The 27,497-nt window shown below is 37.4% G+C and overlaps 3 protein-coding genes across 3 annotated transcripts; all 3 read right to left on the reverse strand.

Annotated features, from left to right (window-relative positions):
- Positions 1-524: 524 nt before the first annotated feature.
- LOC122837460 lies at positions 525-17,765 on the reverse strand. Its single transcript, XM_044127815.1, has 16 exons — positions 17,756-17,765; positions 16,873-17,109; positions 16,438-16,779; positions 16,213-16,338; positions 16,087-16,124; positions 15,896-16,003; positions 15,824-15,827; positions 14,256-14,498; positions 10,208-10,738; positions 7,271-7,409; positions 2,509-2,567; positions 2,030-2,359; positions 1,259-1,612; positions 978-1,100; positions 834-880; positions 525-747 (listed from the first exon to the last, which is right to left on the reverse strand). The coding sequence occupies exons 1-16, from the start codon at positions 17,763-17,765 to the stop codon at positions 619-621; spliced, it is 2,820 nt and encodes a 939-aa protein (XP_043983750.1). The 3' UTR covers positions 525-618.
- A 3,382-nt stretch (positions 17,766-21,147) lies between these two features.
- LOC122837008 lies at positions 21,148-22,846 on the reverse strand. Its single transcript, XM_044127063.1, has 5 exons — positions 22,820-22,846; positions 22,387-22,713; positions 21,498-21,674; positions 21,379-21,422; positions 21,148-21,305 (listed from the first exon to the last, which is right to left on the reverse strand). Exons 2-5 carry the CDS (start codon positions 22,649-22,651, stop codon positions 21,180-21,182), a joined length of 612 nt encoding a protein of 203 aa, XP_043982998.1. The 5' UTR covers positions 22,652-22,713; positions 22,820-22,846; the 3' UTR covers positions 21,148-21,179.
- Positions 22,847-25,139: 2,293 nt separating this feature from the next.
- LOC122837461 lies at positions 25,140-27,175 on the reverse strand. Its single transcript, XM_044127816.1, has 6 exons — positions 27,133-27,175; positions 26,664-26,990; positions 25,764-26,120; positions 25,548-25,667; positions 25,369-25,421; positions 25,140-25,265 (listed from the first exon to the last, which is right to left on the reverse strand). The coding sequence occupies exons 1-6, from the start codon at positions 27,173-27,175 to the stop codon at positions 25,140-25,142; spliced, it is 1,026 nt and encodes a 341-aa protein (XP_043983751.1).
- Between the last annotated feature and the right edge of the window lie 322 nt (positions 27,176-27,497).

Here is a 27,497-nt window from a genome sequence, read left to right on the forward strand (position 1 = left end):
TGTGTTACAAAAATTTAATTTGGAGTCAGCTACCTGTGAAATCAAAATGGAAAAATGTATTTCTTGTCTTCTTTGAGAGTAGTAGCTGCAAATGGCCCATATTCTGTTGATCACCTTTACATGGTCATTGTGGAGAACAATTATCTATTTTCACTTTCTAAAAGTAAACAGTACAATACTGGTAATTTTGATGGACAGCAGTCCAGAATTCTGTTAAATAAAATCATTTTCCTTTTGCAAACAGCTTTATTTTTATGTTTTAAACAAAGTAGAGCACACATTTGCAATTTAAATGATTTTATTCTGTAAAATAAAACCCAATCCTAATTGAGGCATAAACTTGCTTGTAAGTCAACAAAGAATAAGAAATTTCACACATAATTTTACTTTATTATGCATATCAAGAATTTTTTCCAGAATTTCACAAAAATTATTAGTAAGACAGCAAAAAACACTTAAGAGTAAAAAAATGGATCGATGACCAGAAATTGCAAAATGAATACAACAGAAAAAAACATTGTTGAAAAACAAAATGGATTTAAGTAATCTATAATCAATGCAAAAAAGAAATCTTTATTTATACCTTTATTTAGTTTAAGGTTAAAGCAAACAATTTCCTCAATTTAATCCAAAAGCTTTGACAGTGGCGTAGATCCTCTCTTTCTCTGCTTCTTTCTTCAGTCCTGTCCAGTCAGAGTTTATTGTAGTAAAGATGGCTGCAGAGTAAATCCATCCATCCTGGCATCTCTTAGAAAACAAAGAATGGTGTAATTCACTCAGTTTTAAAACCTTATCAAATATTTGACCTAATAAAACCGTCTTGGGATTTTTACCTCTTGAGTTTCCTGTCTGCTGATATTTTTCTGTAACTCTGAATCAGCTGGAATACAAAATAAAACAAAAGTTAATTAATATTGACTTAGCAATTTATTTTGAGTACGTAAACTACAGTAACTGCTTTAAGATAGCTTTCTTACCTTTACAGTGAATACATTCATTTTTCAGACTGAAGTAAATAAGAAGAGCGATCACAACCAGACTTATTGCCAGAGCAGCAGAGAGAAGAATAATGACTTTTCTAGCGTTCCACAAGCTGGATTCTGAAACATTATTAAAATAAAAATCAAAAGAACTACAAGTTAGTAAAAAGGAAATATTTTTAATGTTCTGATTATTAAAAAAAAAAAAAAAGAAAGTAATATTTTACATTGAATGGTTCAACTCATAATGTTATAAAGAAATAAAATTATCCGGTTACCTTTAATATCCATATTGGTTCCATTTCCAAAATATATTTTTCCACATGTGGCCACAGCACAGTAGACAGTTGCATCAGAGGCATTGACTGTCTTAGAGAAGTTATACACACATTTCTGCTGAGAGTCCAGTTTCTCTTCACATTTGTTTTCTCTGTTTCCATCAGTGTAGATGAAGTTTGGAAGAGATTTGTTTCCGGCTCTTATCCAGAACAAATTCAGATCTCCTGAGCATTTCTCGTTGTCAGAGCTAGAGAGGACCGAGCACTGAAGAGTCACTGGGTCTCCTGGATGAACTGGATGTGATATTGTTGGCGTTTGAACAACTATGTAATTTGAAGACACCACAGTGTTTCCTAAGCATAACACAATTCTTTGTTAGACAGTGTAAATTAATTTTGAATGATTAAGAGGAGAAAAAAATGCAGAAGGGTCTAGTGTTCAAAACCTTGGTGTATATTTTTCTCACTGAAGTAAATACGGCAGAATTACCTCACACTGGACATGATAGACTTAATTTAACTTGAACTTCTTTATATTGATAGAAAACATTTTCTCCCATAATGTGTTTACATTGCTGATAAATATCCGTAACAATGCAAGAATGAAAGAACTCTATATATATATATATATATATATATATATATATATATATATATATATATATATATATATATATATATATATATATATATATATATATTTGTGTGTGCGTGTGTGTATATAAAAGTGGATTTCTAAGCTTGTTGAAGTAATTTTAATAATTAAAATACCTCGTATTAGCAAATAGGTCCCTTGCCAAATGTTCTTGTTCCAGTCAATCACAGCGCAGTGATACATGCCTTCGTCTCCTTCAGTCGTCTTCCTAATCGTCAGTTTGCTAATTTTCTCTGTATATGTTGCTGTCAGTCTTGAGCCCAAAAATTCAGGTCCATAAGTAGGCTTGGTATTTTCCATCAGCTTCAAAATTAATTCCAGTTTATTTCCTGCACTTTGTTTGTACCAGTGAAGTTCACTACTGCTGCTCATCTTTTCTTCTGGAAAAGAGCATTTCAAGGTTACAGTGTCTCCAAGCTGAACGTTGGTCACTTGAACCAAGGCATCTGCAATATGAGGAATAAAACATGTATTAATGTGCTATATGAACAAACAAATAAGACACAACCTGCAGAAAAAAAATAATTATCAGGATATATAGGTTCAATTCTTATGCTCACAAACACTCAGAGATTTTGTTTGTTATCTAACTTACATCCTTGGTGCAGGAGGATCAGTGCAAGCCATAACAGTTTCATCTTTAAGCTGTTTTCACTGAATCACGAGGTTTTATTCCAGTGACAGAAGGAGGAGTGGTTACAAGACCATCTGATTGGTTATTTCAAAATGCACAATCTAAGGCCATATCCTGCAGCAGAAGTCTTTCTCTTCATTATAGTCTAATAATAACAATTAATTAATCATTTTTTACAGCATCTCATAGTTTTATAATAATTATTCAACTGTCATGCTGATGGTCAATACAATAATTCTAACTGTACTGTTTTCAAATGGGCTCTTTTTGTTAGATTTTGACCTGAAAATCTTTTCATTTAATGACTCCAAGCTGAACTATGGTCACTGGAATCAATGCATCCGCATTATATGAAAAGTTTAAACTGTTAATATTTAAATCAATGTTTCAAAAATTCCCACAATTTAAAAAAAAAAGACAAAGTATATTAACATGACCTGACCCAACTGCATTATAAATGATTATATCAAGTCTTGTACATTTAACTTACACCTTTGATGAAGGAGAAGCAGTGTAAACCAGAACAGTCATCTTTACACAATGTCCACACTGAAGCTACTCTTTTTATTACTGTCAGTAGGAGGTGTGACGATCCAGAGCTTTGAAAGCATTTGATTGGCTACATAAAAGTTCACAGTCCAAGGCCATTTCCTGTCTTTTTGTAGCACAGTGTCTTCCCCCTGATTAAACTTAAAGAAAGCCTATAGATACGGCCATGACTTAATGAATAAGTAGGACATGAATGAACAATTAGAACAACTTATTTGAATTTCTGTCTACAGAAAACTCCTCACTACCTCCAGCTGGTTTCTGCTGTTTTTAAGATGCATATTTCATTTTTTTAAAAATAATTATTTGGATGCTTTATTGACCTGCATTGTCTGACTGAAATGTTATTTGCAAATATGATGATTTTGCGGTACAAAGTGTGAGCTTTATAATAGATACTGTATAGTTTACTGAAAAAATTATAATTGTAGCATTAATACCTCCTGAAAGGGCTCATCTGTTTGTTGTTGTCTATTGATTGTCTATCGATTTTAACAAAGCAAGTTGTTATAACTTTAAAAATACTATATGGCTGTTTTGAACTTCAAAGGTATTTATTGCAGCAGAGCTGAAGGAACCTTTAAGAGGAAATATGTTTATATGTTCTCTAAACATCTGCTATACTGTTGAATATCTGGGCTGTGATTTTGTGCCATATGAAAACAATTGGCCTTGTGTAAATAACACTCCAACAACATTTTCTGCAAATCTGATATTGTAGTGCTGATGAAAATATGTATGCTGATAGGTATGTTTAACTATATTTATCTGTGTGGGAACCGTTGGGTTGTGCAAGTAAAGAGAAGAAAACAACGTTGTAGATTCTACTGAGAAGAATGTTGAAGACGAAGTGATATCTTAAGAGGGTAGTAGGTCAGATAAGTTTGCTGCTTTGAGCACAGAAGTACGATAAAATCATCAGGGACCTGGTTTACTCGTCACTATAGCTACTGTGGTATGTGGGTGAAACTTATCTGAATATAAACTTGGTTGTAAGTCTGATTGTGTTGGACACAGACCAGAAGGTTATTATGCTGATCTGATTCTCTCATCGCATTCAAGAATAAACTGAAGAACTGTCTCTTTGTTTAAAGTTGACTGTTCTTATTGCTGCCGGTTTACTAGTAAATGTCATGTGAGCTAACTTCATAAACCAACCTGCCAAAGATGTTTTTGGAGATGTTGAAACATTGTGTGTCATTGTAAGTCAGATTTTCCCAATTTACAGCAAATATGCATAGTAGTATTTTATTTACATTCGTTTGAATTAATATTCTGCCCATATTTCACAATGACCACAATGCGATGACCTGATAATAACATTACTTTATTCACTGTGCTTATCTGCACTGAATGTTTACTTGGCTAGCATGGAAAGGAAGTTGGTCCTGTTTGTTTAGTGATTCAGGCAATGATTCTTTGAGCACTTTGGTGTCCTCATGGACTGTATAGAGCAGGGGTCTCAAACTCCAGTCCTCGAGGGCCGCAGTCCTGCAGTTTTTGGATGTGCCACAGGTACAAAAAACGCTGGAATGAAATGGCTTAATTACCTCCACCTTGTGTAGATCAGTTCTCCAGAGCCTTAATTATTCTATTCAGGTGTGGTGCAGCAGAGGCACAACTAAAAGTTGCAGGACTGTGGCCCTCAAGGCCTGGAGTTTGAGACCCCTGGTATAGAGCATAAAACTTTCAGCTGAAGAAGTCCACGCAATCCCACAAGCACCCTTCCTCCTTCCCCTCCATAAATGCAGACACACATTCACACACGCACTTCATCTAAATCTAATAAACAAACTTTATATCAAAACATATTCATTTCACTTCTATCCTCTGAACTGTGACATGGCCTCTCTAAAACTGATGTCTCCAGCAAAAGTCTTGCCAAAACAAGCAAGAGAATGGGAAAAGGCATTTCGCAACAAATAGGTACAATATCTAAAAAAATAGGCTATAACTGTCATATTTTTTTCCTGACTGCTTTCAGTTTCACTTACAGGCTTTATCTTGAAAAAGGAGTCAATCTTCTTCTCAAACCTCTACAGTTTGAGACATGGTTCCATATATAGAATAAACACAAACAACTCTCCTCAAGTTTCTAAATCATTTAAACTTCTGTAATCTGCATTCGACACTGTTCACCCCAGCCTGACTCAGCTTAAACTGGTTTAGAATGCAGAGAAATCAAGTTATGTTATTTTCAAATGTTAAGCAGCACTCACATCTCCACTCTAGCTTATTAATTGTTTTTTTGTTATTTTTCCCCCACCAGGGGTCTTTTTGTGGGTTCTAGTGTCCCTTGTATCACAGTAGGCTGACAGGAAAAGGGAAAGACATGCGGCAAATATTGGCCGGGTCCGAGAATCTAACCCGCGACGGCCGCGTCGAGGACTCAAGGCCTCCTAATGTGGGTTGCGCTATCCCCTACGCCACCACAGCACGCCCGCTTGTTAATTGTTTAAGGGTGTCTGGCAACAATAGGTCTGGTTTTGGATTGAATAATTATAAATAATTGCTTAGGTAAACTATTATCAAAAATAGTAATTTAGTTAATATTTACCAAGTCAGCATACCACCTGATCATCATGAAAATAATAGACAAATAGTTCGGTCTCAGTTATTGTGTATTAATCCCTACCTGATCAAGTTTAGGGATTAAAATAATAGATAGAGGCATAAGTTCCAGCATTAGTGTTTTCTGAACACAAAGACACTATGCAAGCATGGAATAAACACAAACAACTCTCCAAAATACAAGAGTTTATTAACAAAAAGAATTCAGCTGTATGGTTTAATACTTCAATTAACAAACACACTAGTAACACTCATCTAACTATATATGGAAGGATGAAATAATAATGAAAACGAATGAACTACTGAAAGTAAGGTAAAAGAAAAAATGCACGACAACAATAGAGTAAATAAAATGACATAATGATGTCACAGTTCAAAACAAATTATGAGCACTGAAACACCAGATTTATTTGAGAGGAATTTGGAGATGGGGCCAAGTCAGTTTTCAATTAATTTAGACGTTTAGTGAAAAACAGAAGGGAAAACATACAAGACAAAAAAATTACTCCTAAAGGCAGCTGCAAAATTAGATTTTATATATATATATATATATATATATATATATATATATATATATATATACATATATATATATATATATATATATATATATATATATATATATATATATATGAAACTGTTTTTTCTATAAATTTTGATCTTTACAAAAGAAAATCCGATTTAGGACTTAATTTTAAAAATCCTAGATTAAAAATAAACAATCAACTTACATCAGCTTGCATGAAACTTAGTACATGAATTAAACAAAATACAGATTTATTCATGAATATTTGTACAGTGGGTTTTGAGAATGAAAAGCAACAAATTATGCATCACTTTAGAGTAAATTAAATCTATCGAAATGTTTTAACATCAGTGTAGACCGTCTCCTCTTGCGCTGTTCTTAAATTCCTTCTTTCTCCTTTTTTAGCTTTGTTCTTATTGAATGTTGGTGCAGAATAAACCAAATGGTTTTCTTCACTCTGGTAAAACAATAAAAAGGTTAAAGAATATTCTACAACTTCATAAAAACTGCAAACTTACAAGAATATTTTGCACTTTACCTGACTTTGGTTATTACCACCATTTCTTGCCGGACCTGTTTGCAAAAAGAGAAAAATATATGAATCTCGAACCTATTGAAAACTCTTTTGATGAACTGATGAATGTAATGTGCATTACCATTGCAACAGCCACACTTTTTCTTCTTGATTTTATAAATGAGCAAAGCTATTACAAGAAGACTTATAATCAAAGCCGAGCACAATAAAGGAAGAAATATTTTGGAAAAATCCATAGAGTTTGCACCTAGGAAGGAATAAATGAAAGAAGAAAAAATGCATTTTGAAAATTAGATTCCAGTAGTTTGTCCATCATCATTATTTAGAAAAGTTCTGTACCCCCAAGTTTTGCTCCGTTTCCAAGTAATATCTGTCCACATGCAGCCACAGCGCAGTGATAAATCCCACTGTCAGAGTTCTCTGAAAAATTGTAGAAACATTTCCGTGCTGAGGGAGCTTTAGGAATGCTTTCACACTCATCTCCACTGATTCCTTGTGAATAAAGAAAACTGGGATGAGAATGATCCGATCCAGCTTTGAACCAGTACACCCTGTTATCTGCTGGACATGATTTCTTCTCAGAGTCTGAGAGAACTGAACACTGCAGAGTGTTTGAGTTTTCTGCATTAAATGAGCCAGATGGAGGGTTCTGAATGATATCAGTGATATCTGACTCCTGACCTGGAGAAAAGAAAGATATGGTTTACTTTCACAGGTAGAAAAAGGAATAAGTTCAAATATGCAGTTACATGTCATTATTAGATTTTTTTACCTTTAATTTTCAAAAGTGTTCCTTTCATAAATATGAAGTCAAGTTGTCTAACTTTAATACAATAGTAAAGTCCAGTGTCGTTTCGCTGAGCTTCATTAATATGAAGATTAAATTCTCTTTCCTCTTGGATGGTCCGAATATGAGGAATCTTGGAAACATCGTTATTCTTGAAATTAACTGCTGCTCCAAGACATTCAGGCCAGTTTCCAGAAACAAGTCGGATCCAGTAAAAAGTTTCTTGGTAGAGAGCGGAGATCTGGCGAGGACATCTTAGGGTCACATTTTGTCCAGCAGTCATGGTCTTTACCTCAATCTTCAATTTGTCACTGCAAACTGGAAATAAATCCATCAAACAAATCTCACTTTAATAGGCTACAATAAAAACAAAATTTAGTGCAATTAAAAATAATAATATAGTTATATGTAAAACTATAAAAATAATATATATTTCACATCTGCATATATACTTACATCCAAATCTGAGAGTGAGTAATGCATAAAACAAGAATTGCATTTTCATATTAACCCACATTAGCGGCTACATCCAACTAAGAGACGATCATAGGAGGATGGACCCTCCTAATATAATGCTGCAGAGTGGGAGTGGACAATTTCTGAACAGTTTGATTGGTCTTTTATATTGTGAGGTGTCACTTTACAACAACCACAACGGAAATCTATAAAACCCCTTTTTTTCACCCTTAACACAAGAAAGAAAGTGTGCACACTTTTCTACCAATAAAAACGTTGTTCATGTTTGATAAACAAAACGTCTACATTCCATTTTGCCCAATGTGTTAATCTAAAAAGCAGGTTTCTTGTGACACAAAAAAAGGATGTTTGCTCCTTGTTGTAATATAAGATATGGTTCTAATATCTATGAACAACATTTGGTCAAGTTTCCAAATAATCTTTTAATGGAAATGAAGATGCAAATTTGAAATAAAGAGAGGAATGTCTGAGTAAAAAACAAAGGTAGTGGAATCTGCATTCATAAAATCAAAGGTTGATGTGATACAGCAGCGTTACAGTGTTACAGTGTTCTAGCAGTGTAGCACTAACCTAGCGTCCATTTGTTTTAAATGTGAAAAAGAAATTGACAGAGGGAGCTCTTGTAATTTATTTCAGTCTGTGTTTACATCTCATTCACAGCCTATAGAGAATGAAGAGTGACAAATTACAATAACTAAAAAACTTTAATTAATTCTCATTTTTTTAAACTCCAAATAAATGACATAATGTCACTGAGGTTCTGCATGGAGGAAGCTGTCATAGACTTCAGACAGAATCAATGTTAGCCCCGCCCACTGGCTCCTGAACTTAGAGATTTTTTGACCAAACTTTCACCAAAAATATTGACCTCAGAGTCACAGCAAACATGTGTTCCTACTGGTTGAAGCAGCCAATCAGATGTCAGGTTGCTTACTGGATCAGGCAAACAGGTCAGCATGTGATGCAATTAAAATGGGACCAAACTTCATCCTGCATCATTTCTACTATCCAGTTCCAGCCTTCATCTGTCATTGATCACATGCTTCCTGATTAAAGCTGTTTCCTTTTCATCTTCTCAGTTATAAGGGTTTTCCATTAGGTACTTGTTTTTGGTACCAGCCATTTCCTTAGTATCTAAAATAATATGTACATCAAAATGAACAATGATGACTTTCAGACATTTTAAAGCTAAGTTGGTGATAAGAGAGTAAAATAGGAATTTAGACGCAGTGACTGGAAACAACAAAAGATATTCAAAGATATTCCTGGTCTGATGACTGCTCACAGGTACAAGTGCATAGTAATATTGTGCGAAGTTCGAAAAGCTGAAAAGCATTTACTGGACCGTCAAGGACCACAACTCTAATAGTATTTTGAACCAAATAATTGGAAATTATTCAACCAAATGGGCAACAACAATCAGCAAAGAACTTGAGGGATAATGACTCTTACCCACGTCATTGCTGGCTATTATGTTACTCATCCCAGGGATGTAAGTTCACTTTGAACAAAGGAAGACATTCTGTAAGTAGTGGCATTTCTCCAGCATGGAGGTGGCAAGAAAGATAGTTAGTATCAATACTAACTGTGATCTGCTTGAATTTTGTTATCCCTATATGTTTCACTTATGTGTTGTCAGTGTGTATGTTTTTTTTCTATTGTAAATTGTTAGCATTTTGCTGCTGTAATAAAAAAAATACTATTTGCTTGCCTCTTGATTTTTCTATTTTCATTTTCATTTCTCTGTTGCATAGATTCCAGTGGTGAGTGATTTTATGTGGCTTACCACTTTGTGTCTGACTTGTTATTACTTTCACTTTGTTAGACCACTGACAGTTAACAGTTAAAAATGTCACTGCTAAGGAATCTTTTGACAACTTTTTGTACCAGTGGAAACTTATAACGTTGCTTCACTAGAAAGTTCTAAGCTTCTGGGAGTAACCTGTTATTTCACCATTGTTTGTAGAACTAGTCTGCATGGTACATACATGATTTTATACAGAAATTTTTAAGACATTTTAAACTGGAAGAGGAAGAGAGCAAGATTTTAACTAACCATCGTTTATTATTTCTGTTGTTCGGGACCGGGAACCAGTGACTCCAGTGCGCGGCCTCCTGTATGGAGACGCCACCACTGTTTGGCGCAACGTGAGCCATCCCGTCCTTCCAAACAGACTCCAGGACCTGTCATGGATGGTGGCTCATGGGATCCTGCCGGCCAGAGCCGTTATGCACTCCCGCGGCATGTCTCCGACGTCCATCTGCCCCCGACCCGGTTGTGGCGCGCCGGAGTCGGTGAGGCACCTGCTGTGGGAGTGCAGCGCTGCTGTGGACCTGTGGGCGAAGGCCGACTCCTTGAAATTCCCACACTTGCCAGCAAGGGAGGTCCTCCAGCTAGTGCTGTATGGGGTGAGCCACCAGAAAAGGCCTAAAAAAGACTTTGAGGAGATGTGGCTCACCCTAGCCACCATGAAAGACGCCATCTGGACCTCCAGAAACTTGCTGGTGAGCAGGCGCAGGCAGATGCCCCGTGTGGCTGTGATCCGGATGGCAGCAGCAAGGAGGGAAACATCGAGGGCTGCAGGTGGCACGCCAAGGACACAGCCACCAAGAAGAATCGCCTGCGCCTCCGTGGATGAAGGAGTCGGCGCACCACGAACAGAGGTCCAAGCAGCGGCGGCCTGGCTCTCCGGGTGAGGCAGGAGGGAAGGAGCATCAGGGCAGGCTTCCCCTCTGAGCCCCAGAGCTGTTTGGAAGAACTGGACGGCTCCAGACTTTGTAAGGAGTCACCCCGGTCCTGTCCTACTTTTAAAACCCGGAGATTTTGTGCTTTTTATACCTTTGTTCTTAACTTCTTTTAGTTTAAATTGGAGAATTGTATTTTTCTTTAATGAAAAGAGAATTTCTGTATAACTGTAAAATGCCATGTTTTTAAAATGTTCTAAGTAACAATAAAAATTTTCAAAAGAAAAAAAAAAATACATGATTTTATACACCTTTTTCCATGGAATGAATGAATGAATGTGTTTATTTTCATTGTATAGGTAAAATGAAGTTGGATGGAGTGCTCAAGGTCCTGGTTAAAGTACAATAAACAAATAATTAAAGCACATTCAGTAGGTACAGCATGTTCAGTATGTCACAAGATGGTTGTGTTAAGTACAGCTACTGTATGGCTCTAGCATGAAAACTGCAGATCAGTCTTTTGTCTGGGTTTTCAGTAGCCTGTAGCCTCTGCCATGTGGAGGAAGCTCAAACAATGAGTGTCCGGGATGAGAGGATTTGAGTGATCCAGATAGATGAATCAATGATTTGGAGGGACAACAGAGTATTTTTCACAATATGGCATATGTTGCAGGTAGAAGAAAATCCTCCTGAACATCAGCATATGCGGTAGAGTTAGAAGCATCTTTGTCCTATAGAAAGCATGCCGGTTATTGGTGAGTGTTGATATCTTGCATCCTATGAGTATGATTAGGTTTAATAGACATGTATATATCTAGCATATAACATGCATGGATATCTAGAGTAAAACAGTCCAAAAGTTTCAAGTTTCAAGTCCTGATTTAGACAGCTAATACATTTTCTACATTTAGCTGTCATTAGTGAACTTGGGTTAACAAGTCTTTGCAATAAAGTGACGTGCATCCTAGCAGTCATAAGAATGTCTCATTACTCTCAGATACAATTAGACTCAGGTCAACTATCTTCTTAGGCAGTATGACAATATTGAAGAATTAAAACTTAATAAGTAAATTGGTGAAATCCCAGAATAGATTGAAAACATACAAATATATAATGGCAATATCTTATCGTTTGATGCTTTATATAGTTGTCACTATTCCAGTGTTTTACTGACTTGGGATAATAGAACCATAATCTGGATCAGTTTGTCATTTTGTGAGATGAGAAGTTGTGAGAACTATGTGCAATATTTATGCAGATAATTTTCTAGCAAAATTATCCTTTATACTGAATTTAATTTATTTGATATAAATTCAATGCTGTTCTTTATGATGTTTATGTTTATGATTGTAGATGTCTGCAAGAATCTTTCTTTGATTATGAAAGGTTTTCATAATCAAAGTGTGTTATCTGGTATGTCACATGAATTTCTGAGTTCAGAAAGTCTAAATAAGACTTTTTAAAGTTGATTTTAATCTTGTAAGAAGTTTATTTTTGTTATTTATCTGAGTTTAGTACCCTAAGATTTTGGTCAGTTTAGAAAACACAAGCTATTCCTGATTGTGATAAACGTCATAAATATTAGTACAATCTTTATTTTACTTTATTTAATAACACATTATTTGTTTTAAAATAAATCAGGGCAAAAGAAACAAATCAAAGTCAGGTTATGTCATAAATTAGTTGTGAGGTGGTGAGGCAGACGCTTGAGAGAACCAGGATTTGAGGAATAATATTATTTAATAAAGAAATCATCCACAATTGTCCAACAACAAGGCAGCACTGCTGAGCTGAATCCAGGGCTCGACACAGGTAGCACAAGTGATAAGAATGGACAGGGACGGTAGTGACATCAGGCGTAAACTAGACGTACACAGACTGACACTGACGTAGGACCCGACAAGACAGACACACACAGGTGACACTAAATACACAAGAGGGTAATCAGGGAACGAGACACACCTGGGAACTAATCAAGGGAAGACAGGACAACACGGAGACTCAGACACACAGGAAACTTCAAAATAAACACAGGAAACTAGAAATAAACATACAGAAAAACACAGAACACGACAGTACCCCCCCCTTAACGGGCGGCTCCCAGACGCCCAAAGCCAACGAGGGTGGGCGGAGGGGAGCTGGATGGGGGGTCCAGAGTCCATAAACAACAAAAAACTACCCAACATAATTGGGCGGAAAAACACAAGGGTCCAGAGTCCAAAACAAACAAAACAAACCCAACTGGGTAGGCGGAAGCACCGGAAGGCGGGAACCACGTAGGCGGTCCGGCGGCCGTCCGCGGCGCAGGAGGCGGGAGCCACGGAGGCGATCCGGCGGCCGTCCGCGGCGCCGGAGGCGGGAACCACGGAGGAGGTCAGGGGGCCGTCCGCGGCGCCGGAGGCGGGAGCCAAGGAGGAGGTCCGGGGGCCGACCCCGGCGCAGGAGGCGCGAGCCACGGAGGAGGTCCGGCGGCCGTCCGCGGCGACGAGGAGCACAAGGAGTCTCTGGGGCCGCACGGGGGCGGCGACGAGGAGCACAAGGAGTCTCTGGGGCCGCACGGGGGCGGCGACGAGGAGCACAAGGAGTCTCAGGGGCCGCACAGGGAAGGAGCTCGGGACTGGCACAGGGAAGGAGCTCGGGACTGGCACAGGGAAGGAGCTCGGGACTGGCACAGGGAAGGAGCTCGGGACTGGCACAGGGAAGGAGCTCGGGACTGGCACAGGGAAGGAGCTCGGGACTGGCACAGGGAAGGAGCCTGGGGAGCACAAGGAGTCTCGGGGAGCACAAGGAGTCTGGGGAGCACAAGGAGTCTCGGGGGGAGCACAAGGAGTCTCGGGGGGAGCACAAGGAGTCTCGGGGGGAGCACAAGGAGTCTCGGGGGGAGCACAAGGAGTCTCGGGGGGAGCACAAGGAGTCTCGGGGAGCACGCTGGAGCGGGCGGGAACGGGAGCCTGGGTGCGCTGCTGGAGCGGGCGGCAGGAACGGGAGCCGGCGCCGCTGGAGCGGGCGGCAGGAACGGGAGCTGGTGAGCGCTGCTGGAGCGGGCGGCAGGAACGGAGCTGTGGCGCTGCTGGAGCGGGCGGCAGGAACGGGAGCTGGGTGCGCTGGCTGGAGCGGCGCGGCAGGAACGGGCTGGTGGCGCTGCTGGAGCGGGCGGCAGGAACGGGAGCTGGTGCGCCCGGCTGGAGCGGGCGGCAGGAACGGGCTCGTGCGCCCGCTGGAGCGGGCGGCAGGAACGGGAGCCTGGGTGCGCTGCTGGAGCGGGCGGCAGGAACGGGCTCGGTGGCGGAAGTGTTGCTGGCGGCCGGCTGCGGAGGCGCTGCTGGCGGCTCCGCCGCGAAGCGCTGCTGACGGCTCCGGCCGCGGAAGCGCTGCTGACGGCTCCGGCCGCGGAAGCGCTGCTGACGGCTCCGGCCGCGGAAGCGCTGCTGACGGCTCCGGCCGCGGAAGCGCTGCTGACGGCTCCGGCCGCGGAAGCGCTGCTGACGGCTCCGGCCGCGGAAGGGTTGCTGGCGGCTCCGGAGATGCTGGGGCTGGGCTGACGGAGAGATAGTCCGGCTTGGGAGGCAGAGGGTTACCATTCAGAACGGCTATGGCTGTCAGGCGTTGCCACTCTGCCTCCTGTTGCAACTCCACCAGCCCCAGATGCGGAAGTCTAGGGATCCAGTGGTCCAGCATGAGGACCATGCGCGTGGCTATATTTAAGCGTTTACGGGCAGAGTATGGGCTAGCCACAACTGCCACATAGTCCTCAACCGTATCCCACAATACTTCTGGGTCCATGATGGTTGCGTACCTCACCTCGGTGTGGTCGGGTCCTTCTGTCAGGAGTTAGTTGTGAGGTGGTGAGGCAGACGCTTGAGAGAACCAGGATTTGAGGAATAATAGTATTTAATAAAGAAATTATTCACAATCGTCCAACAACAAGGCAGCACTGCTGAGCTGAATCCAGGGCTCGACACAGGTAGCACAAGTGATAAGAATGGACAGGGACGGTAGTGACATCAGGCGTAAACTAGACGTACACAGACTGACACTGACGTAGGACCCGACAAGACAGACACACACAGGTGACACTAAATACACAAGAGGGTAATCAGGGAACGAGACACACCTGGGAACTAATCAAGGGAAGACAGGACAACACGGAGACTCAGACACACAGGAAACTTCAAAATAAACACAGGAAACTAGAAATAAACATACAGAAAAACACAGAACACGACAGGTTAAGATATTTGTAAGCAGTCAAAGCAAAAAACATGGCACAGAAGATTTGTGCTTGATTTATTTCAGCATATTATTTATGTTTAATTACAATATTGTTATGTTTCTATGTGTCATCAACATAAAGCATCTAGCAGCTCTTAATATATGTTTCAAAGTCATGTTGTTATTGATATAAACAGATCTTTTTGTTAAGACATCACCTCAATTTTTTCACTCTTTGCCTCTGTGAACTAAAAGAAAGTTAAATTGAATAAATTGCCACAAATAAAGGTTACATTTAACAACAAGTAGTTTAACTATTAACTTCATATGTTGCATGTCTATGCTACACTGGGTCTAATAAAACTATAAAAAACATTAATTGAAAATCTTAACCCAGCAAATGCATTACATGTTTCAGCAAGATGATTAAGTAGTAAATCTTCATCCAACCTGTACTTTTATTATATTTTTTAAATATATATATCCCAAAAGTTATGGCACACTTTAAAACAAATTCTGTTGTTATAAAATAAACAAAATTATCCATCCACCCATCCATTTTCTATACACCCTTCGTCCCTAATGGGGTCGGCAGGAATGCTGGTGTCTATCTCCAGCTGCGTTCCGAGCGAGAGGCGGGGTTCACCCTGGACAGGTCGCCAGTCTGTCACAGTAAACAAAATCAATTACATCCAATAAGGGACATTCCCTGAAAACTACACATTGTGAAACAAAAAATAAAAGAAACAGAATAAGACAAAACAACAAAAAACACTTTTCCTTCTGAAGGCAGCAACACAATTAGATAGTTTTTACCTTAATCTGCTTTTTCTTCAACTTCTGTTGCAATGAATATAAATTTTAAAATATAAAAATGAAACACACTTGCTTAAAACTTAGTGTAAGAATTACACATAAGTAATATCTGTATTACTCGTCTTAAGAATGAGAAGAAAACATTAATTCATCACTTTAGAGCAAAGTAAATCTATCGACATGTTTTAACATCAGTGTAGACCGTCTCCTCTTGACCCGATTTTACGTTCCTTCTTTCTCCTTTTTTAGCTTTGTTCTTGTTAAATGTTGGCGCAGAATAAACCAAATTCTCTTCTCTCTGGGAAGACAATAAAAAAATTTAAATAATATTCCAAACCTTAAGTAAAAATGGGAAATTAAATTATTTTTTTTCTGCCTTACCTGTTGACTTTGCTGATCACCAGAACTTGTTGCCGTACCTGTTTGTACAGTGAAGAAAAGTAGTAACAAAAATGTCAAACCTATTGAAAATAGTATAGATAAATGGATAAATGAAGCGTACATTACCATTGCAACAGCCACACTTTTTCTTCTTGATTTTATAAGTGAGCCAAGATATTACAACAAGACTTATAATCAAAGCCGAGCACAATAAAGGAAGAAATATTTTGGAAAAATCCATAGAGTTGGCACCTGAGAAGGAAAAATTGAAAGAAGAAAAAATGCATTGTGAAAATTATATTCCAGTAATATTTCCATCATAATTGTGATTTAGAAAAGTTCCCTAGATACCAAAACGTTTTGCTCCATTTCCAAATAATATCTGTCCACATGCAGCCACAGCGCAGCTATAAATCCCAGCATCAGAGGTCTCCGAAAAGTTGTAAAAACATTTTTGTACAGAAGGAGTTTCAGGACTGCTTTCACACTCATCTCCACTGTTTTCTTGTAAATAAAGTAAGTTGGGATGAGAATTATCTGATCCAGCTTTGAACCAGTACACTCTGTTATCTGCTGGACATGTTTTCCTCTCAGAGTAAGAGAGAACTGAACACTGCAGAGTTTCTTGGGTCTCTGACTGAATGGCAAAAGATGGAGAATCCTCCAGAAAAACAGTTACATCTGATTCGTTTCCTGGAAAAAAAACAAAAAGGTTTTACTCTCACAACCAGATGACTTTTACTCACAAGTAAAAGTATAATTTTCTTAATGCATTATTGCATTTACCTCTAATTTGTAGAAATGTTCCATTCATAAATATGAAGTCAAGTTGTCTGACTTTAACACAGTAGTAAAGTCCAGTGTCGCTTCGCTTAGCGTCATTAATATGAAGAAGAAATTCTCCGTCCTCTTGTTTGGTCTGAATTTGAGGAATCTTTGACTCTTCATCATACTCAAAGTTAAATGTTGCTCCAAGAAATTCTGGCCAGTTTCCAGAAACCAGTCGGATCCAATACAGAGTTTCTTGGTAAAGAGTAGAGGTCGGGAGAGGACAGCTTAGGTTCACTTTTTGTCCAGCAGTCACAGTTTTTACTTCAAAATTATTTTCTGTGCAAACTGAAAATAAAACCCACAATTCAGTTTATTACTTAAAAACAAACTCAATGTAAAACACAGACAAATATGAAAAAGAGAAATGCAGTTATTATTGTATATTTTCTATTTGTGAACATACTTACATGCAAAATTGAACGTGAGCACTGCATAGAATAGGAAAATCATTTTTGTATTAATCCACTGTAGCGGCGACATACAACTAAGAGGCGATCATAAGATGGACCCTCCTAATATAATGTTGCATAGTGGGAGTGAACAACTTCACAACAATCTGATTGGCCTTTTTAATCATGAGGTTTCACTGTACTACAACCACAGTGGAAATAATGTAAACCTTTTTTCCAACCTTAACACTTGAAACAAATGTGTACACTTTCCTTACGATCATAGAAAAGTGAACTGAATTCCTTCACCAGTATATATGAAGCTCTACAGAGGCCTGGTAATTCATTTGATTGAGGTCACTTGGAGAAGAGACGCATGTAAAAAAAATCCAGGATGGTAGCTCTTGAGGACTAAAGCTGAACACCTCGGAAGTGTTGAACTACTCTACCTTCACTCATGTTCAGTAATACTGGAATCCTCCGTGGCAACCACTCAGGGGTGCCTAAACGCTTGCTGTCACCAAGCAAGGCCTAATTTAACAAAGCTTCTCCTTGGAGCTGCAATTTCCAGCCAAGCTTTGCCTCTCAGAGCAGCTTCCCCAATGCCTCCCCAGCTCAGTTTCTTCAGACTAGTTGTACCAACTACTTATACAAACTACTTTTCAGTTCATAGCTCCTAAGAACGGTTGTAAATGCATACTAGAGATCCTTAAAGAGGCAAAGGCACAATTTTAAGGTTTTATATTGCAATGTCAAGTTTCTGTTAAACTACATATATCTGGCTGATGGTATTGACCTCTTCATCTCCTCTGCTTCTCCTTGCACAGTTGTGGGGCTAAGTTGAGGTGTCTGTCTCCAATCATTGGGTAAGAGGAAATACACCCACTGAAACACAAATGGTAAACAACCATGCACACAGATTTAGTCTTTAGGGCAGTTTAGAGAGACCTATTAATCTAAAGATTACGTTTTGACTGCACTATTGGAGGAAACACATTACTCAGACAGAACCCACTCATGTAAGAGGAGAACATGCAAAGTCAATACAGAAAGACCCAGCAAGGCCCTTCTTGCTGCAAGGTGACAGTGGTACCAACTTACTTTTTTCATTGTTAATAAAAGGTAACAGGTGCTAGTTGTTTTGTTTTTGTTTCTTTACAGTCGTGTATTACTCCTGCATAGTCTGCCGCATAAGCTTCCAATAAGATGGGATGAAGTTTTTAATTGTAATATAGGCAAAGGTGAAAACGTTTAAGTCTTATTATAACTTTTCAAGGCTCAGTAAAATGCTAACTTAGCTGCTGATTGCAGAGAAGTTGAGTCATAGAAAAGGTTCTATTGTTGTCATACCCATTAGATCTGAATGTGATTAACAGTAGACGTGAAAATATCATGGAGGAATCATAACAACTGTAATAGCCCCTGGTAACTATAAATTACTTGACAATGCATGTTTTATCTTAGGTAAAATTATAAGAACATGGAAAATCTTTATTATGAACTTTAAATCTCTCCTTATGAATAAAAAATAAAGCCATAAAACTTTGTTTAGTCTTTTTAACAGAAGGTTTCTGTTAAACTACATATATATCGTTCTGAAACTATACAGACAGTTTCAGAACTGTCTGTATAATTTCCATGATACAAAACTAGATGGCCAAAGGTGACAAGAACTTGTTTTTAATGAACAGTGTCTGAAACAAACCACATCACTTGTGTGATTGAAGGGTGTTTGTCCCACTGCAAAGTCACACCTCACGTTTCCTGTTTGTTGGTCATTGCTTGCAGTCTCAGAAACACCATGTGCAAGTAAAACGTTTCAAAGGAAGATGACAAATTTGTTTAAAATAAATATGAAAGTTAAGTTGGGTTCATTTTACTTTGACTCATTCTACATTGATGGCTCCAACGTTTTGTTGCTTGTAGCAGGCTATTGAAACTGAAGTTGGACTTCTGCGAACACGTGTTTCATTTCCTGTTAAACTGACTGCTGTAGTGAGAAAAAGAAAGAGCCACTAAAACAGACCCTCACTCTCAGATGCCTAGACATCTTGTAAAGGGTTTAGGAAATTATTCTTTTGGTAAATGATTATAGGTTAGAAAATCTGCTTCTTTCTGCAGTTTCCTTCGTCCAAAAAGAAATTCCATTGTATACATTTGAATAGATTGTTTAATGCAGTGGTTCCCAAAGATTTTCCTCTGGGCCCTCTAGAGGTTCCCAAAGGTTTTCTGGCCCCCCCTATGGATTACAATAAAATCCCCCACAAAAAATAAAAAAAATCAACTGGGCACACACAACGTTCAACCAGACATAAACCTATATACATATTTTGTTTTCAAACTCCACTGAAGTTTATTTCACACTTCAGGTTGCAACAAAACACACTACAAACCATCTTTTACAGTGAAACACTTTTGTGTAACTGTTTTCATATTTTATATTTTTTTTTTCATTCATCCATATCGCTTCCTGCACGCCCCCTGCAATGGCACTGCGCCCCCTACAGTTTTAATATTAAAAAATATTAAAATATCAAAATAATTCTGCAGTTAAAAATAGAATATATTTTTTAAAAAATTTAATTAATTAAAACAAATTAAAACTTTAGGCATTACATGCTAAGATTTTTTTTTTTTCTGCACAACAGGTCATTTGCTGTATTTCCTTTATATGCCACTTCATCATCCAATACAACACTTAAAATGTAGCTCCACAAATCTCACATATCACATCAAGCACATGAATATGTGTGATATTCATCCAATTGATCAAACCTTGACTGTTAAATTTAGGAATCTAATTTTAGATGTGCGTCAGGTACCAAACCCTGGAATGAAACGACTTAATTATCTCCTTCTTGTGTAGATAAATTCTTCAGAGCCTTGCTAATGACCTAATTATTCTATTCAGGTGTGGTTCAGCAGAGTCACATCTAAAAGCAGCAGGGCACTGGCCCTCCAGGACTGGAGTTTGACACCTGTGCCTAGTGTATCCTGTTATTTCCATGGTAAGAAAAAAAAACTATATGATCAAAACTGATAAGAACTTGTTTTTAATAAACAGTTTCTGAAACAAACACTTCACGTTTTCTGTTGGTTGGTCATGACTTGAGGTTTCAGTATGTGCATGTACAAAATGAGCACACATACACACACACACACCCACACATATATTGAAAACACAAAAAACATCGAAACACAAAAATATGCAAGCTGCACCCAGACAAACAACTAGCTTTAATTGGTCATTGAAGGATCTGCTCAACCATGCATTACAGGTTGAGCAGAGGTATTCATGTTTCAAGCAACTTATAATTCAAAATACCTTAAAAAACTAAATTTAGCAGGGAACAAATAACAATACTAAATGTATGTTTGGGTATTGAGAAACAGATTTCTGATGGGATGGTGAGCAGCGGAACAAAAGCCGAAAAAAGAAATGTTGTTGCAAAAAAATTGTTGCAAAAAACATACCTTTTCACAGCATAACACACATTCTTTGTGTATGTTAAGCTGCTTAATCACCAAACACAATATTTAAAATTCAGTTCCACAAGTTTCGCATAACATATGAAATCAAGCATGACACATTCATCCAAAACTAATTGATCTGAACTTTGATTGTTAAATTTAATAATCTTGTTGATGACCTACTTTAAGGATCCAGCAGTCTGGTGACACTATGCATGAATCCAGTAGTAAATCAAAGAAAAGTTTAAATCAGTGAGACACTGGCATATAATCTATACATGATGAAACGTTAAATTATATTTTTTGTATTTACAGTCATAGACACTTTCTTTAAAAAAACAGTACATACTGTCTTACATTGTGATATTATTCAATGCATGTGAAACATATGTTACATGGCAGCTATGACCCAAAGGCTTTTATAGCAGTATAAATCTTCTCTCTTTGAGCTGATGAGTTTATTGGTCCACTCTCCTGTTTCATCACAGTGAAGATGACAGCAGTGTAGATCCATTTGTTCTTATGTCCCTATAAAAATGATTGAGCAAGAAAATGTTATCAAAATAATGTTAAGAAAGTAAGTGAATATTTTATGCTTTACCTTTAGTCTTTCCTGACTGCAGTGTTTATGCAGCTCAACACCATCTGCATCATAAAACAAACTATGGTTATAGAAAGAAAACTGCTCTTGCTGCAAATTGAATATGTATTATATAGTACCTTGACAGGAGTCACTTTTCTTTTTGATGATTATGCATATAAGGACAACAATAACCGTCAGGCATATAGCCACGGCACTGCACAGAAGAAATATGACAACTTCCAGGGACCGTAAAATGGATTCTGACAGTTCTGACTTCTGAACAATGGTGCTGTTAATTATCCCCTCTGTGTTTCCTGTACGAAAGCAATAACAGACAATTAACATTGATAAAATATTGAAAACGTTTTTTCACATTTTCCTTGTTGCCAGGACTGTACAGTATGATGGAATATTAAAAATCAAGACTAAACTTAACCTTGATAAAATTATGGTCAAGTCATCAGACTACACCTAAGTGCTTGTAAGTTACATCCTTCATTAGATTGTCTTTTAAACACTTTCACCACATGCACAGAAAACCTCATCATTACAAAAACTATATGCTTAATATCAATACTACATGTTACAACTTAAATAGTTGCAAATTATCCAGGTAAGTTTTAATTACTGTGATGTAAATATCAGCGAATTTGTAGTAAGATTTGCCAAAGCAAGTTATTCAGTACAAATGGAAATAATTTCCAAAATCAAAAATGGAAAAATACTAAACAGAAAATAGATCCTGTAACCCTGGACAAAAACATTAAAAGAAAAGTTTCATACGAGGGCATAGCAACACTGCAAAACTATAATTATACTGTAGTTAAGAAACATTAAATAAAATGAAATAAGAAATTAATAAAATATTCATCTTTCAGATACAGGAAAAAAACAGCAACACACTCAGAATACCATAGTTCCCATGTTGGTAAAACAACAGAAGTCCAACTGCTTTAACTCAATACTTACAGTGTTTTTGTATCATTAGTGTATTAAAAGGATTCAAACCAGAGACTACATATCTACCTTTTACTATCAAATAAGTCCCAGTCCATGTAGATTCAGTCCAGCCTATAAGAGCACAGTGATACATTCCTTCATCTTGTTGAACTGTCCTCAGGATTGTTAGTTTTCTATTTATTCCATCATCTGTTGCTCTGAATCTTGAAGTAGGAAATTCTGGTCCGTGACTGGGATCAACATTTTTTGGCTGCATTACGATTAATTTCAGAGTATCTCCTTCACTTTGCTTGTACCACTGAAACCATGTGCTGGTCTGAAGGTTCTCCATAGCACCACAAGTAAAAGTTACAGGTTCACCAAGCTGAACGGTGACCGATGGAACCAAGGCATCTGAAAAGAAGTAATCTACAATAAAAAATAATTCAGTAGTAAAATTATTGAAAAGAACATCTTATAATTTTGCTACTTAATATAAATCTCAGTTAATATAACTTACAACCCTGGTGAAGGAGAATCACTGTGACCAGCAGCAGGCGCATCTTGAAACTGGCCTGCTTGCGTGTCCTGATTATCCTTTCAAGAGACGAAAGGAGGTGTGGTGTGGCAAGAGTAAAAACGCACATGACCTATAAGAAAAGGCCGTTTCCTGCCACAAGATCTCTTTCGAAAAATGCAATATATTTCTATTGAAATTGCAATAGCCATATAAGTAATGATTTGACAAAAAATAGTACAAGGTGAAGATTATTATTATTATCTGTAGCAGTAGTAGTGGTATTTGTAGTCATACTTCATGCTATATCAATTTTTAAAAATCTGGAAGTGTCAAACCTGTACTTATATTGATTTTTAAAAATCTATTATTTTTATTAAAAGTGAATGGCACCAACCAGTGCATCACAACAAATGCATTTCCCTAACAGAGTAATTTTTCTTTTACTTTGTTTTATAATGTTTTGGAAGATGCTTGTTTCATTTCTTGACCAGTAAAAGCGGTTTATAACACATTGTAGAAGTGTTACTATCTTTTACATAACTGTATAGATTAGAATGAGTTTATTCCTACTTGTTATTTTCGGTAGTAGTTTTGAGTACTACCATTTTCCTATCATTCCTGTGTTCGAACATGTATCCCCCTTTGGAGAGTTGAATGAGTTAGTATCCACTGATCAGTTATTAGTATAAATAGCTCAAAAGAAAGAGCTATTTATACCTATCAGTGGTTAACATTACAGGTAAAAAACAAATAATAGGCTTACAATTAATTGTTGAATAATGGTTTATTAGATTCAAATTATTCTATTTGAGAAACTACTAACGTCCTCTTAGACCAGAGGTGGGCAACTCCAGGCCTCGAGGGCCGGTCTCCTGCAACTTTTATAGGTATCTCTACTTCAACACAAATCATGTCAAATAATGAGGTCATTAGCAGAACTCTGGAGAACCTGACTGCACTTAAGAGGTTATTCAGCTGTTGGATTCAGGTGTGTTGGATCAGGGAGACATCTAAGAGTTGCAGGACATCGACCCTCGAGGACCAGAATTGCCCACCCCTGTCTTAGACCTTCTCCTTGTGTCGTAGTGTGGGCCCCATCCAGAAGAGGGTGCTGATAGTCCTCCTTCGATGGAGTCAGTCGTTAGCTATAAGAGAAACAATCATGGTGGAGGCATCCTAGAATAAGAAAGTGTAATGCTCCAAATTCACGTGGGATGTGAAATGCGTAATTCTGTCTTGAATATAAACATTTGACAAACTCCAGAAGTTTCACCTTAAATATACGGAGCAGTGTCAACTTCTCTACCAAATATTGCTGATGTCCAAGGAAATGATATGAGGATGTGATGACAGAAAAGTAGAGGCATTGTGTGAGGGGAAAAAATATAACAAGATGGAAAAAGACATGATGGCAATAAAAAAGTTTGGTTTTGAGGGTTTATGTGAGTAAATGCACCTCGTGGAGCCAAGTTTTACCATTCCATAGCCATCCCTAGTTATCATTGTGATTTCCATGCTACCTTAATAGATGTTGCTCAGATTTACTGTATGATGCTTTTGTTGGTTCAGGACCATTGACAATACTTACTTATTTAGTTCCGATTAAAGTTGACTTAATTATTTTTGTTTAAAAGACTGACACAGACTTTTTACTTTTATTTAACAAAGACACAATGTTCCAGGGTTGAATAGTTAGGACACTAATTAATTTTAAAAAATACAGGAAACACAACCAACTGCAAAGTGCCAAGAATTAAAGTCCACATGATGAGGTTTGGTTCTACTCTAAGTCTCTATGTTAACCAAGGAGAGTAAACTTTCACCAAATAATTAATTAAAAGAAAATTGTTATCTAAAACACCTACAACATCCTAGATGAAAACCTTTTGCATATTTGCAGTAATTTACACAATTTTATGATGATCTGACGGAAAGTATAAAGACTATTGTTTCTTCTAGTTATTTTTTGTTAAAATCCAATAATTAAGAGTAGAGCATTATAACTACCCCGCATTAATTTTAATTGCACAATTTAGTGTGTTGCATGCAGATTAACTTTAGAAGCTATAAATTTAAAATAAAGTTTGAGTTGAAGATATTTAAGTACATGGAGGTAATTCAATTTTAAATCTTTCTACTTAATATATTTAACATAAAGAATCTGCCATGTAGGCAAAATTATTAGTGTTAAACATTCTGATTTTACACACTTCACTTCCATTAGAAGTTCAAATTGAATCTGTAAATCTTTATTTTTGATTAGTAACAGCATAAACATGTATTAATATTTGAGTTTCCATACAAGTTTACACACACATGTTCACGCTGATCCTTTAACCTGTGAATACACACTTTCAGTCATCAGCTCTCTCTTCTTCTTTCCTCTTGATGCTCTCGCTTCAGAGAAATGTAATGCAGCGTAGTTCAGATCAGCTCCATTTTCAATCTGTTTAGAAAAATGTATTTTCATTTCAAATGTACCTTTTAATGTTCAGCTTTTTAGCATTTCAAACCACAGATTTGGCAGTAAAAGTAGTGTTATTACTTACAACATCCTCTGGTTTTTGGTTAATACTGCCTCTTGTTTGTGAAGAAGAGCTTTCTGTAAATATAGAACAAACAGGATTTCTTACTTTGAGCGTATTTATTTATTCCTAAAAAGCTAAATTATCAATTCTTGTGCTCTAATCACTTCTTCAAAACCTACAACTCAGTGACTAACACAAACCTTTATAGCGTTGACATGATGATCTTTGCATTCGAAAGCAGAATAGAGCAATATTACCAGTCAAAGAAATGACCAAACAGATTACCGTGACCAACAGCATGCTGATTTTTGATGTTTTATCTGGAGAACAGGAAAAGAATGTCATTGCTTCTATAATAGATTATTTATTTGTTATGATTTTTTAAAATACTTTAACTGGTTCAAACAAATTCATACCATTTCTAAGACTTGTTCCATTTCCAAACACTATCTGTCCACAAGTGGCCACAGCACAGTAATACATCCCGTCATCAGAGGAACTGAAGCTCTTAGAGAAGTTATAAATACATTTCTCCTGAGAGTCAAACCTCTTGTCACAAGTTCCAGCTTTTTTTCCATCAGTGTAGATAATATCTGGGTGAGATTTATCTGATCCGGCTTTGAACCAGAACACACGAGGTTCTTCTGAACAGGTCGTATTTTTTGAATCGGAGAGGACGAAACATTGCAGGGTCACCAAGTCGTCTGGATGATGGGGATGAAAAACTGCTGGCTGCTGAACAACAGTGTAGCTCATGGTCCTCTCAGAATTTACTATAAAAAAAGAGAAAACCAATATACTTTGATTATGATAATCTACATTCTGTACACCTGAGAATCCAAAGAAATTGTGATATTAGATTGGTAACTTTATTCCTAAACAAATTATTTCAGATATGTTGAAGTTATTTTGTCTCAAATATATGGAGAACAAAATGTTTTTTTATTCAGATTAAAATGTGGGGCAGATGAAAAATAGTCTCTAACAGATAGCTATGACAAAATCAGATTTTATAAAAGGCCCTTAATTAGAAAAATAAGGGCCTTTTTCTACGTTTGGCAAAGAGTTTATTGGTTTTGGAAAAATAAAACAATCTTTGAACTGTATTAGTGTGAGCAACTTTTTAATCCAAAAATATTTGCAAGCATTTTTATAAGACAGTTTCATTGTACATTTGTTTTAAAATTGATTGTGTACTTGTGTAAAATATTAAAATAAAATGAATATTCATCATCATCTATCTATGTCCATCTGTTCTCATTGGACATTAAGATACACAACAGCAATGAATTTTTGAGTTTTTTTATATTGTTTACCTTTTATCAACAAATAGGTTCCACTGCAAGTAGATCCAAACATGTCCGATTGAATACAGTGATACATTCCTTCATCTTGTTGCGCTGTTTTCAAAATTGTTAAATTGTTCATTTTATCTGTGTTTCTCACATCATATCTGGAAGATAAGAATTCTGGTCCATAAGTTGGTTCTATCAGATTTTGCTGACTCACAATCCATTTCAGAGTGCCGCCTGGATTCTGCTTGTACCAGTGAATCCATGTGGTGCTCTGAAAATTGTCAGTAAAAGCACAAGTCAAAGTCACAGGTTCACCAAGTTCTACTGTGACCAGTGGAGCCAAAGTATCTGCAATATAGAAAAAAAGATGCAGGTGAAAATCATGTAAATCAATAAGGTACAACATCAAAAAAAATTTACTTTGAACCAAAAAACATCTTTGACAATATATAACAAAATGTATATTTTTATTATTAAGTATATTACTTACATCCTTGATGAAGAAGTGACAGTATGAGCAACAGCAGAGCCATCGTCACAATGTCTTGATTCTGATTCTTGATCCTTTAGTGACCAGGGGAGGCGTGGCAGTCCCAAGTGTCAAATGCATCTGATTGGTTATGGCAAAATATACAATAACAAGGCATTTCCTGTTTGTTCAGCGAGCTTCTATTCTGGGTTTTGTGCTTTCATGTAGTAATTTGAATATTTGATGTTTTTTTTGTTCTGATCTATAGGTAGCACATGGCTCAAGCCCTACAAGGAAGGTTTCTCACCACATGGCAAAACTTTCTTATGCAAATAATTACAATGATTTTTATGCCATTGGCTTTTCAGTAGCACCATTAGCAGGTT

This window comes from Gambusia affinis, linkage group LG09 (genome assembly GCF_019740435.1).
Source record: "Gambusia affinis linkage group LG09, SWU_Gaff_1.0, whole genome shotgun sequence".
In the NCBI taxonomy this organism is placed as follows: domain Eukaryota; kingdom Metazoa; phylum Chordata; class Actinopteri; order Cyprinodontiformes; family Poeciliidae; genus Gambusia; species Gambusia affinis.